Raw genomic sequence first — 14,529 nt, 5'->3', positions numbered from 1 at the left:
TGAGTCTTCGAACGTCTTCCTGCATTTACTCCATAAACGCTTTGTGTGTTTACAGTGTAAAGATTCTCTGTAGCAGAACTCTACTGGACCATGACTTCACATTTGGATCAAAACGTTCTTCCTGAGAAAACAGACATGGACACCACAACATCTGTAAGTACAATTATGTTTACATTGTTTTCCTCTCTTGTCGCTCCTTCCTTGCAGCAGCGGCACTCGAAAGGAGCCTTGAAGTTGTACAATCCCAAAACAAATGCCAAATGTTTTACATTTGTAGTACTTTACCATCTCCATGGTCAACTTACTCCTAGCATCTGCAGCGACATAATTCTCTTAACATATTACATTTCTCCCGATACCGGAAGCTACCTCTGTTCGCTATATCGTAGCTGTAGTTTAAAGTTGAACGTTTTTATTTATTTATCACATATAAGGTACAAGTACATTATAGTGAAATGCTTGGCTCCGTATGGGCCCCCTGAGATTGTGCTTCATACAGTAAAAAAAGTTAAAATTAACAAAATCAAGCACAATTTCGATGGAGCCCAGAGAGAGGCGGGACAGCGGCATCTTGTTGACGTTCATTGTCAATGAATTGGTCGTAAAGGATAATAGAGAATAGTGTTTTCTTTTTCTTGTCCTTTTTTGATACGTGAATGACGATTGACAATATGGATGTATTGTTTAGCCTAAGAGTAGCGTATTGGTAATTTTATTTGTAATATTTTTATCAGATCAACATATTAGCATTAATTATATCTAAATAACTGTTAGTTCTGTCATAGAATACATGTATTCAGACCTATACAACTGCATATACACAGAATTAGTGCTGGGTGATATGGCCTAAATTTGATATCAAGATTTTTGTATGCATAATGTCGATATTCCATATGACTAATATGTTCAATCACCTGAAGATAAAGCATGTTATAGAGTACGATGAATGTATCAAGCTAAAGGGAGCTGCGACTCCCGCCACTCCTGTAACTTCAGCCAGGTACCATCCGCAAATTTCGGCAATGGAAAACCGAAAAGGCAGAGTAGAGTAGAGTAAGTACCATGCAGTGGAAAAGCGCCACAACATAATCTCAGCTCTTCCCGTTATGAGAGGACGAGTACCAAATGGAGAGAGCAGGGGAGGAAACTAACTTTTTGGCTTACCAGCCAACTGGCGAGTATCTTGATTTTTTTTACCAGACAAACTGATTTTTTACCAGCCAAAAAAAATCGCTAATTGTGATAATTACTTCTTTGTACGTCTTCGTCTAAATTGATTTTCAATCATAGTAAAAATCACACCGTGTCTCTACTCTTTAAAATATTTATTAGCATAAAACATTAATAACAGTCTCTACTCTTCACAATATTAGCATACAACATGTATTAATCACACTGTCTCTACTCTTCAAAATATTAGGATATCACATATTAACATGAAAGAGGGAACTATTCTGGACTGGGTTGGGCTGTACTAGGCAGTGAAAGATGCTGGGCTGGACTAGGTTGGACTGGGTTGGGCTGGTCTAGGTTGGACTGAGTTGGGCAGTGAAAGAACCAAGCATTTCACTGTAATGTAATAGCTAAATAAAACAACTTGACTTGTTACATTTGCACTCTGCTTGTATGCCAAATGTATTCTGGTTGTACTGTACTTGTGCTGTAAGATGACAATACATTGGAACCGAATCGACAACGCTAGGGGTTCAGCAGGTGTATTCTGAATGCCAAGTATGACAACATCACCGTTGTGAAGGGCATATGGGCGAGTGGTGATATGGGGGGAAACCCGGTAATAATAAAATGTCACTCGGCTGCATTTAAGCAAAGCCGCTCAGTATAGTCCACTATGTTGAATGCGCGTTATGGTAGCTTGTTACATGCTAGGTAGCTAGCCGGCTAATGCTGGTTGACTTGTCATTCTCATCCGACTCGAAGGAGACGTGTCGTGTGCTGTTGTTCGCCCCCATGTCAGACCGCACTGATATCCGAAAGCGACGACTCTACATGCAAAATTATTTTCATCCACTGATGTGTTTTTGTCTAAGTTTGTCTACGTTGTCAAGCCGGTGGCAGGAGTCTGTAGGTCCGCGCGCAGTGATCTGTCCACTTCCCCTAGATGGGCGGCATCTTTTAGAAAATTAGTGTTCATTGGAGGAGCTTAGAGCGCATGTGTACAACGATGATGTTCATTGGTTATGGTTGGATTATTATGAGGCGCAAATGGGAGGAATCAAGGGGGGAGTCAGAGTTCGGCTTGTGCCAGTGAGCGAATCAGCAGATTGCAGAATGATTTTTTTGTTTTGTTTTGTAATTACTAGTACTCGCCAGACTGGCGAGTGCTCTTCATGAAAAACGTAAAAAATACTCGCATTTGGCGAGTAAAGTGGCCTAATTTCCTCCCCTGGGAGAGAGATAACATCAGCAATCTCGTTCCATGTAGCCAAGAACATGATTCCCATATATACAGTGGAAAAATAAGGATTCCGAAAACGAATTAGGTTTAAACTTTACAGCACTGACAAAGTTGAACAAAGTGCTGTACAAGTCCTACAACATAAAAAAAAATTAAAAAAGTTGTTCCGCTGTGCCACACAGTCATGTGTGTACAGGGAGTAGAGGAGGGGACTCGGAACACAGCCCTTGGGGGCCCCTATGTTGAGAGTGATGGATGAGGAGGTGCAGTTGCCTGCTCTCACCACCTGGGGTCTGCCCGTCAGGAAGTCCAAGACTCACTGGCAGAGGTCATAGTTCAAGCCCATGTCCCTGAGCTTGGCTATGAGTTTGGAGGGGACTATGGTATTGAATGCTGAGCTGTAGTCGATGAACAGCATTCTCACATAGTTCCCCTGCCTCTTGTCCAGGTGTGATGCTGCTGTGTGCAGCACATGGGCTATGGCGTCCTCCGTAGACCTGTTGGGGCGGTATGCAAATTGCAGGGGGTCCAGGTTGATGGGGAGGGAGGAGCAGATGTAGCCCTTTACTAGCTTCTCAAAGCACTTCATGGCTATGGAGGTGAGAGCTACAGGGCGGTAGTCGTTGAGGCAAGCAGGCTTGGATTTTTTGGGTACAGGGATAATAGTGGACTTCTTCAGACAGGTGGGCATGACAGCCTGTTCTAAGGACAGGTTAAATATTATGTCAGTGAATACCGGGGCCAGTTGGTCGGCACAGACTTTTAGGACGCGGCCGGGGATACCGTCCAGTCCTGCTGCCTTCCTGATATTCACTTTCTTAAAGGGGAACTATCTTATAAATGGCCTTTTTCAGTGTTTAGCATTGTTTCCTAGCTATGTGGACTTCTCTAATTCTCATATTGGCGCATTCTTCCAATTCTCCTCTCACAATATTCACCCTCACTGAACTGAGTCATCTGAAAATGTGCTGATCTGTGACGTCAGAGAGACTCAGCTGCATGATAGTGTGGCATCAGGCCACACAGTGGTTTAGGAGCCCAGCCTCAAAACGGCTCGAGATCTTGAGGTAGAAAAATGCTGTTTTTGAGGACTTGATTAGAAATACAAAACAGTGAATTAAAAAAAATTATAATTACAGAGGTGTTCCATAAAGTCACAGGAATTGTGTAAAAGTGCCCAAATAGTGAAAGAAATAGTAAAATAGTTCCCCTTTAAAGGTCCTCCTCACCTCATGTTCTGTTACCCTGAACACTGAGTCTCCATCAGCAGTGTCCCCCCCCCCTCTCCATTGCAGTGGATTGTAGGCTGGTGCTGTTATTCCCAGCCTCAAACCTTGCATAGAAGGTATTGAGATAATTTGCTAAGGAGATGTCACTGTTCAGCTTGAGGGAGGTGCCTTTGTAATTGTCATCGTTCTGAGGCCCTGCCACATAGCTCTAGAGTCAGCCTGTTCATATTGGAGTTCAATTTTATCCCTGTAGCGCCTCTTTGCTTCTATCACTGCCCTCCTCACGTTGCATCACGCCACCTTGTGGTCATTCATGATTTTGCGCTACGGTATGGATTTTGACTATACCTTGTGACAGGTAGACTAGAGCAGCTAGTCACAGCAGTAGCAATGACGTTAACGTTACTTGACGATTCACTCGACGTTTGCAGTGGTCGTTGCATAGTGTTTAATTGTACTGAGTTTTTCTCCACTTGCTCACGGACCTTGCCATATAGTTTTGGCATTTCAATTTGGCTAAGGAGGCTGAGAGGAGACTTGCTTTAGCACAGCAACGTGCTAACGTTAGCCGCTAAGCTAACGTTCTAACGTGACTCTGCGACACCAGTTCCATTAGTGAGGGAGGGGGGTATATTGACGAGGCTTGACAACAGAGGTTTAAAGATAACTTCACATTTATTTGGCTATTAGTTTCTTTATATCGCTTTATCCATCGGGGCTGCTCCCATTTCCAACTGTGTGTTGACAATCCTGGTGTGACATCATCAACTATGGCAAGTTAGGATGCTCAAACCTCAAACTCAAACCCAGGGAACAAACTTAACTTTTTGACTTACCAGCCATTTGGCTGGTAGATTTTAAAAACTACCAGCCATCCAGATGTTTTACCAGCCAAAAATTATAAATAGCTTTTTAGTATATCGCCATGTGTTATTATTACTATATAATACTCTCGTATGCTATTTTCAATTAATATCATAAACAACATAAGGAATATTAGCATAATTTTGAGTGGACTGAAGGAATGAGTCAGCGTTAATAGTTTTAAATGCAAATAATTTATTGCGAATTTATTTACAATATGGAAGCAAAAGAATTAAAGAACATATTAAAACAACTTCAAACACGATAAACAAATCCATACTTGCCACCTACAAGGCAACAAGGGATGTTAGCGGAGTCTGTAATGCATCCAGCCTTGTATGGAATAATAATATAATAATAGATAATAATAATAATACCGTCCACCCCTAATATAATATAATAATAATCTGGTCAGCAGCCTCCACTGATGTAGCGTGATTCAAACCCCCTCAATGTGCAGTTTCTAGTTAATCAGTTAGTCAGTTACGCAGCCTCCACTGATGTACAGTGACGAGTGAATCTGGTAGTTGGTTTATGACGTTACGAGTTAATCAGTCAGCAGCCTCCACTGATGTTATGACGTTACAAACGCGAAATAACATTATACATTATGCTCCGCGAAATAAAGAGAGCTTATTATTAATCAGTCAGCAGCAGCCTCCACTGATGTTATGACGTTACAAACGCGAAATCACATTATGCTCCGCGAAATAAAGAGAGCTTATTATTAATCAGTCAGCAGCAGCCTCCACTGATGTTATGACGTTACAAACGCGAAATCACATTATGCTCCGCGAAATAAAGAGAGCTTATTATTAATCAGTCAGCAGCAGCCTCCACTGATGTTATGACGTTACAAACGCGAAATCACATTATGCTCCGCGAAATAAAGAGAGCTTATTATTAATCAGTCAGCAGCAGCCTCCACTGATGTTATGACGTTACAAACGCGAAATCACATTATGCTCCGCGAAATAAAGAGAGCTTATTATTAATCAGTCAGCAGCCTCCACTGATGTTATGACGTTACAAACGCGAAATAACCAGGGTACAAAATATGCCTCCACATATTTGGTCAAATCAAATGCAAAATTAAATATCAGAGCACAATCAAAAACACGATTGCAGGTTTTTTTGTAGGCTAAAGAACGGATGAAGACAGACCTCGTGTGCGTCTCATGTTACAAACTTGATCTCGTGAGCAGAGCGCATCTCATTTACATTTAAAGGTTCATTGTTTGTAAACATTAGAACGGACACGTGAGACGTGACACACACACACACACAGTTTCACTTTCGTTTCAACTCACCACGCCCGCATCCAATAGGGGCCAGCTGCAGTCCCGGAGATTGTTCCAGATTGGGCAACTTTCGCCCGCTCCCACGACATTTCTCCCTCCAGCTGGAGGCTACTCATATCATATTAATGCCGACGTATGCAGTGGATTTTGTTGGCCGCCAGATGGCGCCCAGGCCTTAATTTATGACGGCCAAACATTAAATCTACCAGCCTGTGGCGGTGGGCGTGTGACTATTTTGTACCCTGCTCAAACCTATTACATCATGCTCTCTCTCTCTCTCTCTCTCTCTCTCTCTCTCTCTCTCTCTCTCTCTCTCTCTCTCTCTCTCTCTCTCTCTCTCTCTCCGTTGTCAAACATGTACACTTAAGTTATGTTGGAGTTGTATTGTGTTTGAGTTGTTTGAGGGAAAGAAACCTCCTGTCCTGCTGTAGTTTTCATTTTCACTTTGTGCCGCTTGATTTAATTGTATTTCATGAAAAAAGTGTTTTTCAGAGATGGAAGTAACTTGAGAAAAGGTTTTGCATTTTTCTATTGCAGTTTTGCACAATAAATCTGTTCTTAAAATACCTCTATGTGAAATATGTCCTAGTAATACAAGAGTACAGTAATAGCTGCCATACCAGTTTACCCCTTCAGAAGCATTTATATAGACAATATATTTTAAGATAAATGAATATACTGTAGGAATGCGGTAATGATAGCGAAGACGGAGTCGTGTTCCGATGCAAAAACACTATTTCATTACGCACTCTACTGTCGCACAAACAACCCTTCCATTCATCTTTCACTCGTCTCTCTTTAACTACGTCATCCCCCGCTAAGGGTCACGGGAGATGTAGTAAGCCTCACAATAGGCTAGAATGCCGTGAATTATGTCCCAGTAGCCACTACACACGTCACCCCAGAATTCACAAGAACTGGCCCCAAAAAACTTCCAGGGGCTCTGACGACCCGCCCAAAACGATTCCGGTACCCATGGGCAGGCACAGGAGACCAAGGCAGTGGTAAAGCAGTAGGCTGACACTTAACAGGCCTCGGACGGCAGGTCCGGGGGTCCGCCGTAGCTAGAGTAGGTGTCGGGACTGCCCTACCAGGGGGGAGACCGCGGCGGGGCGGTTGGGCCAACTCAATGGAGCGGTCCAAATCCAGGTGAGCTGGCTTCAGGCGATCCACCGAGATCCGTTCTTCACAGGTGAGTGTACCCCTGGAGGGAGGAAGGGAGGGGTCCCACCAGATCCACATTGATGTGATCAAAACGCCTCTCAGGGACATTGAACCGCTCCAACGGGGCCTTAACATGCCGATGGACCTTTGCGCGTTGGCATGCAGGTCTTGACCCAACCCCCAATGTCAACCTTCATCCTGGGCCAGATGAATTTTGCTGCCATTAGGCGCTGTGATGGTTTCCTGCCCGGGTGCGAGAGGCCATGGACAGCCTCGAAAACTTGTCGTCTCCATGCACGTGGAACCACTGGCCTTGGCTGCGCCATAGATATATCACATAGCAGCGTTGTGCCATCATCAAAGAAGGGGACGTCCGCCAATTGGAGGCCAGTAACCGCCGTCCTGCATGCCTGGATGTCTGGGTCTGAAACCTGATCCGCAGCCATACGGGCGTAATCAATGCCCAGGTGGACAGCACCGATGACGGCCCGAGAGAGGCAGTCAGCCACGGGGTTGTCCTTCCCAGCCACATGCCGGATGTCGGTGGTGAACTCGGAGATGAAAGCCAGATGGCGTTGTTGCCTGGCAGACCACGGTTCTGACACCTTCGCCATAGCAAAAATCAATGGTTTGTGGTCTACAAAAACAGTGAAAGGGTGAGCCTCCAGCAGGAAACGGAAATGTCTCACTGCCAAGTACAGGGCGAGGAGCTCACGGTCAAAGGTGCTGTACTTCTGTTCGCTGGAACGGAGTTGTTGCCAAATGCCCTTGACCAACTGCTCGTAAACTGCTCCAACAGCATAATCCGAGGCATCAGTTGTCAACGCCACGGGAGCTTCAGGCACAGGGTGCGTCAGCATGGTTGCGCTCGCAAGGGCCTCGGTATCCGAGAACGCCTTTGACATGTTGTCGGACCAGGCGATGGCATGCTTGGGAGTCTTGCCCTTGAGAGCCCCATACAGGGGGCGCATTAGGTGGGCAGCCTGAGGGATGAACTGATGATAGAAATTCACCATCCCCAGGAACTCCTGCAAGGCCCTAACCGTGGTAGGGGGTGGGAGCTGCAGCACCGCTTCCACCTTTACTGGTAATGGGACCGCCCCAGCAGTAGTGATGTGGTGGCCAAGGAAGTCCATGGCAGGCAGTCCAAACTGACACTTTGCTGGATTGATGATTAATCCATGCTCTCTGAGGTGACTGAAGAGGAGCCGGAGGTGTGTTAGGTGTTCTGCCTTGGATGTGCTGGCTACCAGAATATCGTCTAGGTAGACTAACACGAAAGACAGGTTGCGCAGCATGTCGTCCAATTACCTCTGAAAGGTCTGAGCAGCATTTTTTAGGCCAAAAGGCATCCTCAGAAATTCAAAGAGTCCGAATGGGGTTATAACTGCCGTCTTGGGGATGTCCTGAGGGCTAACCGGCACCTGGTGGTATCCGTTCACCAGATCCACCTTAGAAAAAACAGGCGCGCCAGCTAGGTGGGCTGAAAAATCGTGTATGTGTGAAACCGGGTAACGATCAGGTGTAGTGGCGTCATTAAGGTGCCGGTAGTCGCCACACGGACGCCAGCCGCCGTTAGCCTTTGGAACGAGATGGAGAGGCGAGGCCCAAGGACTGTCGGAACGACAAATGTTGCCCAGTGCCTTCATGGAGGCAAACTCATTCTTAGCGATGGTGAGCTTGTGTGGGTCGAGACGACGAGCCCTAGCATGTACTAAGGGGCCTTCCGTGGAGATGTAATGAACGACTCCATGCTTAGTGGCAGCGGACGAGAAGGTGGGTGTTGTGATGTCCGAGAACTCCAACAGGAGGCGGGAGAAATCATCAGCGGGCGTGACGGCGCTGGACAGTGTCATTGTGGCCGTGTCACTGCGCTCACATGCCAAGGAGCCGAACGTCTCAGCATTGACGAGCCAGCATTTCCCCACGTCTACCAAGAGACTGTTGGCGCAGAGAAAGTCAGCGCCTAGGAGGGGAGTGGACACCTTGGCCAACACGAAATCCCAGGTGAAACGCTGGTCAGCAAAACATAATGCCACGGTGCATTTGCCAAATGTAGGGATCGCTGAGTGGAAGTCCTGAGTGGACGCCGGCAACACGCTCACCTGGGCGCGTGAATAGTAAAGGCAACCAACTTGCGTCTAGCCACGCCCCCGCGGCGCCGCGGCAGCATTATGCAGCCGTAATTCCCCCTCTTTTAACATCGACGACTAGCTCAACTGGTTCGCCGCTTTGCTGTGGATCCTGCGGTGCGTTGGTTACAAGTTCGATTCCCTTAAATTTTTTTTCTTTTTTTACATGCATTCTTTCGCCGGTTAAGTTTAGGCATGTTAAGTTTAGGCATTGTTTCGGAGTTGGTTAAGGTTAGGCATTGTTTCGGAGTTGGTTAAGGTTAGAGTTAAGGTTAGGCATTGTTTCGGAGTTGGTTAAGGTTAGAAGGGTTAAGTTTAGGCGCTGTTTCGGAGTTGGTTAAGGTTAGAGTTTGTCGCAGAGTGGCAATAGAATGCAGCCTATTTCCGCACTGCAGCGCTCTCGCGGTCACATGGGCGTAGTGGCCAATCAGAGAAACGCTGAACACAAGTTGGTTGCTTAAAATATTCACGCCACCTGGGCACCCGTGTCACATAAAAAACGGCGGCCGGAGAGTGAGTCGGTGACGTACAGCAAGCCTGCAGGATGGCAACACTCACGGCTGCTAATGAGTGGCAGCCAGTGCGTTTCCCGACCCACTGTAGTTACATGGTGGCAGACACTTCTTAGCTTTGTTCCCAAACTTTGCGTGTTTAAAAACACAACCCCGACGACCTCACCCGGCGGGGCATAGCCACGGCAGAGAGAGTTGTTCGGAACCCCTGCTCATCAATGGTGTAGGCTGATGCTGCCAAACACCTCTTCCCAGGTGAGAAAAATACATCTGCTTCTCTAGCTAGCTGGCGAAAGTCAGTTTTGATGGAATTAGCCATAGGTAAACGAACATAGTCTGGCAGCTGTTGCAGGAAAAGCTCTTTAAATAGAAAACATGGCCCATGGTCACCCAGCAAAGCTAACATGTGGTCCATCAGTTCAGAGGGCTTTGAGTCACCCAGTCCAGGTAGAGAGAGAAGCTGGCGAGCACGGTCAGATTCAGACGAAAGCCTCTTTAAGGTGTGTTTTTATAGCAACATATTTGTCATGTGTAGGTGGGTTTTCCAGCGAACTCGCCACTCTCGCCGCAGTTGAGTTCGTAAGGGCTGCTACCACATAGTAGTACTTGGTGGCATCCGCGGTAATATCCCTGAGAGCGAATTGGGCTTCGGCTTGCGCAAACCAAGCGTTGGCACTCTGCTCCCAAAACTCGGGCAGCTTGAGTGAAACGGCGTTCAAAGATCTGCGTTCTGTTGTTCAGTTGACATGTTCGATATAATGTCCGAAATACGTCCAAGAGAAAATCAGGGTCACCAATGTAGGAATGCGGTAATGATAGCGAAGACTGAGTCGTGTTCCGATGCAAAAACACTATTTTATTACGCACTCTACTCTCGCACAAACAACCCTTCCATTCATCTTTCACTTGTCTTTATCTTTAACACATTAACACTTTAATCGCCGATGACGTGTTTAGACGTCATTCCTCGCCATGCTCATTCTGCCGAAGACGCCGTAACTCGTCTTTGATATCAATCATTCAAAAATCTGTGATCGAAATCATATTTCTCCTCCGGAGACATTAGATGTACTGGTGAGCTCCACTCAACTGTCTAACGGTTCGAGAGCGCCATCTGGTGGCTGATCGGTAGATCGGCCAAGAGGGAGGGGCGCGCCAAACAGGAAGTGCTCATCCATAATCCGTCCGGGCACTCGCGATCGGTAGCCGGATTCCATCTCAACACACTGGATAATCAATCGCTCGCCCTAACTCAATAAACAACGTTATTTGGACGTATATAGTATTATACAACCTGGAAATGGTTCATCAGGATCAACATCCCATAATCGAAAACTGTACTCCACGCTGATCGTCCAATGGCGCGAGGAAGATATGGTAAGATCCAGCGTTATTTTCTAACGTATTCTATACTAACTGATCTGATGATCATATGACCCACACTAGATGAATGGTATAACGTTGCCCACGGAATTATAAACGCCCCCTCGCCCATCCGGTCAATATCAGATGATACGTAATAACTTCTAGAAGTACCTCCAGTTGCATAGGCACGCGGGGGCATTTGCATAGGCACAGGGGGCAGCAGTAAAAAAATAAAAAAACGGAGTATATACATTTTTTTTTCTTTTTTTTTTGCTCTAAAATATTATAGTGAAATATTGTCGCATTTATCTTGTTGAAATCCTCCCACTAGTGTTGTCAAAAATATCGAAGTATCGATACATATCGATACTGAATATTTAAAAAGGCTTCGATACTCATTTCCCGAAGTACCGATACTTTCTGCAGTATCGGTACCACCAGCTGGCGAGTGTTCTACCGCAAGTTGTTGACGCGCTGTTCAGAGCGCTCAGCGTGCTTGCCCCCCCGGCTCCTCCGAGTCCAGCCCTCCCCCTCACAGAGTCACAGAGAGCCGTCTTCTTCAGTTAGTAAACAAACATTTTAGCTGAAGATGGTAAATGCAGAGCCTCCGCAACTTGTGCTTGTGGATAAAGAAAGCAGCAGAAGTGCTGTTTGGAGGTACTTCGGGTTTCAAGTAAACAACGAAGGACAAGCTACAAATGCCCCAATGCTATTTGCAAGCGGTTATAGCAGTGCCAGCGCCGATCTCCATAAAGAAATGAAAGAGGTTCGTGACAGCTGCTCTTTCAACGTCACTGTGACTGAAGCATTAAACCATTAACTCTAGTTTAATACATGATACGTTGTCTACTGATGGCGCATAATATCAACAGCTGCTTCGTTGTAACGTTACAGCTACCAGCTAAAGTTAGCTCCCTTAGCTTAGCTGGCCACAGTTATAAATACTGCATTGGAAACGGAGTAACGTTAACGTGTAAACGTTATGTCGAGGTCATACAATACTACAGTCGACATAAGGTTAACGTTACCCCGTTTCCACCAAGTGTTTAAATAGCAGCAATCTTGTTGGAAATGTAACATTACTAAAATGCTCCGAGCATAGCCTCTCTGTCTCTCTCTGTCTCTCTCCATCTACTGCTACCTCTCTCTCGCTCTCTCTCTCTCTACCGCTACCTCTCTCTCGCTCTCTCTCTCTCTCTCTCTCTCTCTCTCTCTCTCTATCTACCGCTACCTCTCTCTCTCTCTCTCGCTCTCTCTCTCTCTCTCTCTCTCTCTCTCTATCTACCGCTACCTCTCTCTCTTTCTCTCTCTCTATCTACCGATACCTCTCTCTCTCTCTCGCTTGCTCTCGTTATCTTTAAATAAAAACTGTTACTAACTGTTCAGTTTGTGAGGTACATGCAACACAGATTACAGTGTTTACATCTGTCTGCTTGAGAAAATACCATGTTCTGCATTTGCAATAAAAATGATTGAAGTGAGATGAACAGTTATTTTTAAATGTGTGATCTAAAGATAAACAAAGGGTTTTAAAAGTGTTATATTTATCTTCTCTTATAGTACCAGACTCGAAGCTGAGGAGAATCAACCAGCAACAAAAGCTAAATTTGTTTAAAAAAAAAAAAAAAAAAATATATATATATATATATATATATATATATTTTTTTTTTTTTTGGTATCGAAATGGTATCGAAGTATCGATACTTTTCAAGGTATCGTATCGAAGTTGAAATTCCAGTATCGTGACAACACTACCTCCCACAGGTTCTTTTTACTACCACATATTTAATTGAGACCCTTTATTTGTTTATTATTTCAATTTAGCTGGAAATACATTGCTACATCACTCAGTAACATTTGCAGAGCCTTATAACAAAAACATTATTACGGTCACCATTGTGACCAGTGGGATTAATCAACAATTTTTATTATTTATTTTTCTATTTCATTGAACATTGCACATGTTAAAAGCAATTTTTTTTCTCAAAATGTGAGTATTACCAAGTCAACTTGTGTTCTTAAAACAATGACAATAAACATAGTTTTATTAGGTTGAAATAATGTGGTTGTGTACTTATTTTTCTGTTAACTTATTATGGATTGAAAACTGAAAACCTTAATGCACAGTAACTGAACTCAATATTTTTAAGTTCTGGTAACTTATTATTATTTTTTTTTTTACAGTGTAGTCTTGCGATCAATCAAAACTTATTTACACGATATACCTCACATTCACCCTCCATTCACATCCTGGTGTTCTCCTGGTGTTCTCCATTAGGCCTGTAGGTGGAGCTATGACAGCACACGTACAGTACACACACCGATGGTGTGTGATGTGTCCAAAAATGAATGGGCAAATGTGAGTGAAATGGTCGCACTGTATGCAGCTGTTTGTCTGCATTGCATTCCCCCCCCCCCCAAACTCAGATTTAGGGTTGATACAACCATCATAATAATATTGTTAATAATAACAATAACAATAATGATGTAATAATGTAAAGATTATCATTAAAAATACCTGATTATCAGAAAAAATTACGATGCATGTAATATTGTTGAGGCACACTAGTTACAACTATATTTCAAACAGGCACTCCATGTCAAAAAGGTTGCTGACCCCTGCTTTAGACCATATTTTAGTATGAATATGTGAATGAAAAAGTATATCGTTGCTACACCCTGAACAATGGATATAGGACATTGAATGGGCCATAATAATGGCAATTTAGCAATAGAATTTAAAAAGTTATAGCCCTGCAAAGAAGGGGAACTTCTCCATAGACAAATAGAGCTGGCTAGGGATGGTAAATTATGAATTTGAACCATGGCGATCAAAGTGTTAACTGCCACGGAGTTTGCCCGTCTCATACCACTCTCTGCCACCACTCTAAGCCTATGGAGATGTTCACCTTCTTTGCAGGGCTATAACTTTTTAAATTGTATTGCTAAATTGACATTACTATGGCCCATTCAACATCGATTATCTATCGTTCAGGATGTAGGAACGTTATACTTTTTCATTCATACGAAAATAGTTTGCATTAATAATAATAAACAAACACGCTGAAAATATCGTTACTGTCCTCTTACCGTTCGCCGATGAGACTGGAGGAAAAATATCCCACTTATTTGACGGCGATCTACTAGATCCATTTCCGGTTTGTATAATAATAATAAACGCCCAAATCATATCGATTATTGAGTTATGGCAGCGATCCATATCGGATGTGTCTAGAGTCCCACAACAATATGTGAGTGCCTGACGCATTTACCAGATGCACCGAGATCACCAGAGATCCATTTCCGGTTGTAACTCGCAGATCATCCACCAGGCGGCAGTATTGAAGCGTTGCAGAGTTGTGCAGGCTCCCACTGTATCAGCCGAGGCTGGCTGAGGGAATTATGAATACCATGGCGATAAAAAATGAAATATGATCTCAATAACGTTGTACGCCGTGATCTGGCAGAATTAGCATGACCTTGAAACATGTTGTACGACGTTATTGGCGCCAGATGTGTTAACTACGTCATCCCCCGCTAAGAGAT

At 44.4% G+C, this 14,529-nt stretch overlaps 1 protein-coding gene across 1 annotated transcript in view; it reads left to right on the top strand.

Moving 5' to 3' along the window:
• LOC311226158 (uncharacterized protein) overlaps window positions 1–14,529 on the top strand; it is a gene marked incomplete at its 3' end in the record, with an annotated part of 50,987 nt that overhangs the window by 20,826 nt on the left and 15,632 nt on the right. The window contains exon 2 of the mRNA XM_084311531.1: window positions 56–153. Coding sequence (XP_084167657.1) covers window positions 91–153 — 63 coding nt within the window. The 5' untranslated portion in view covers window positions 56–90. The remainder of the gene's footprint in view (window positions 1–55; window positions 154–14,529) is intronic.

This window comes from Notolepis coatsorum (genome assembly GCF_963971535.1).
Source record: "Notolepis coatsorum genome assembly, chromosome: 1".
NCBI lineage: Eukaryota > Metazoa > Chordata > Actinopteri > Aulopiformes > Paralepididae > Notolepis > Notolepis coatsorum.
Note: the sequence above shows the minus strand (reverse complement) of the source record. Positions and strands in the feature narration are given on the sequence as shown.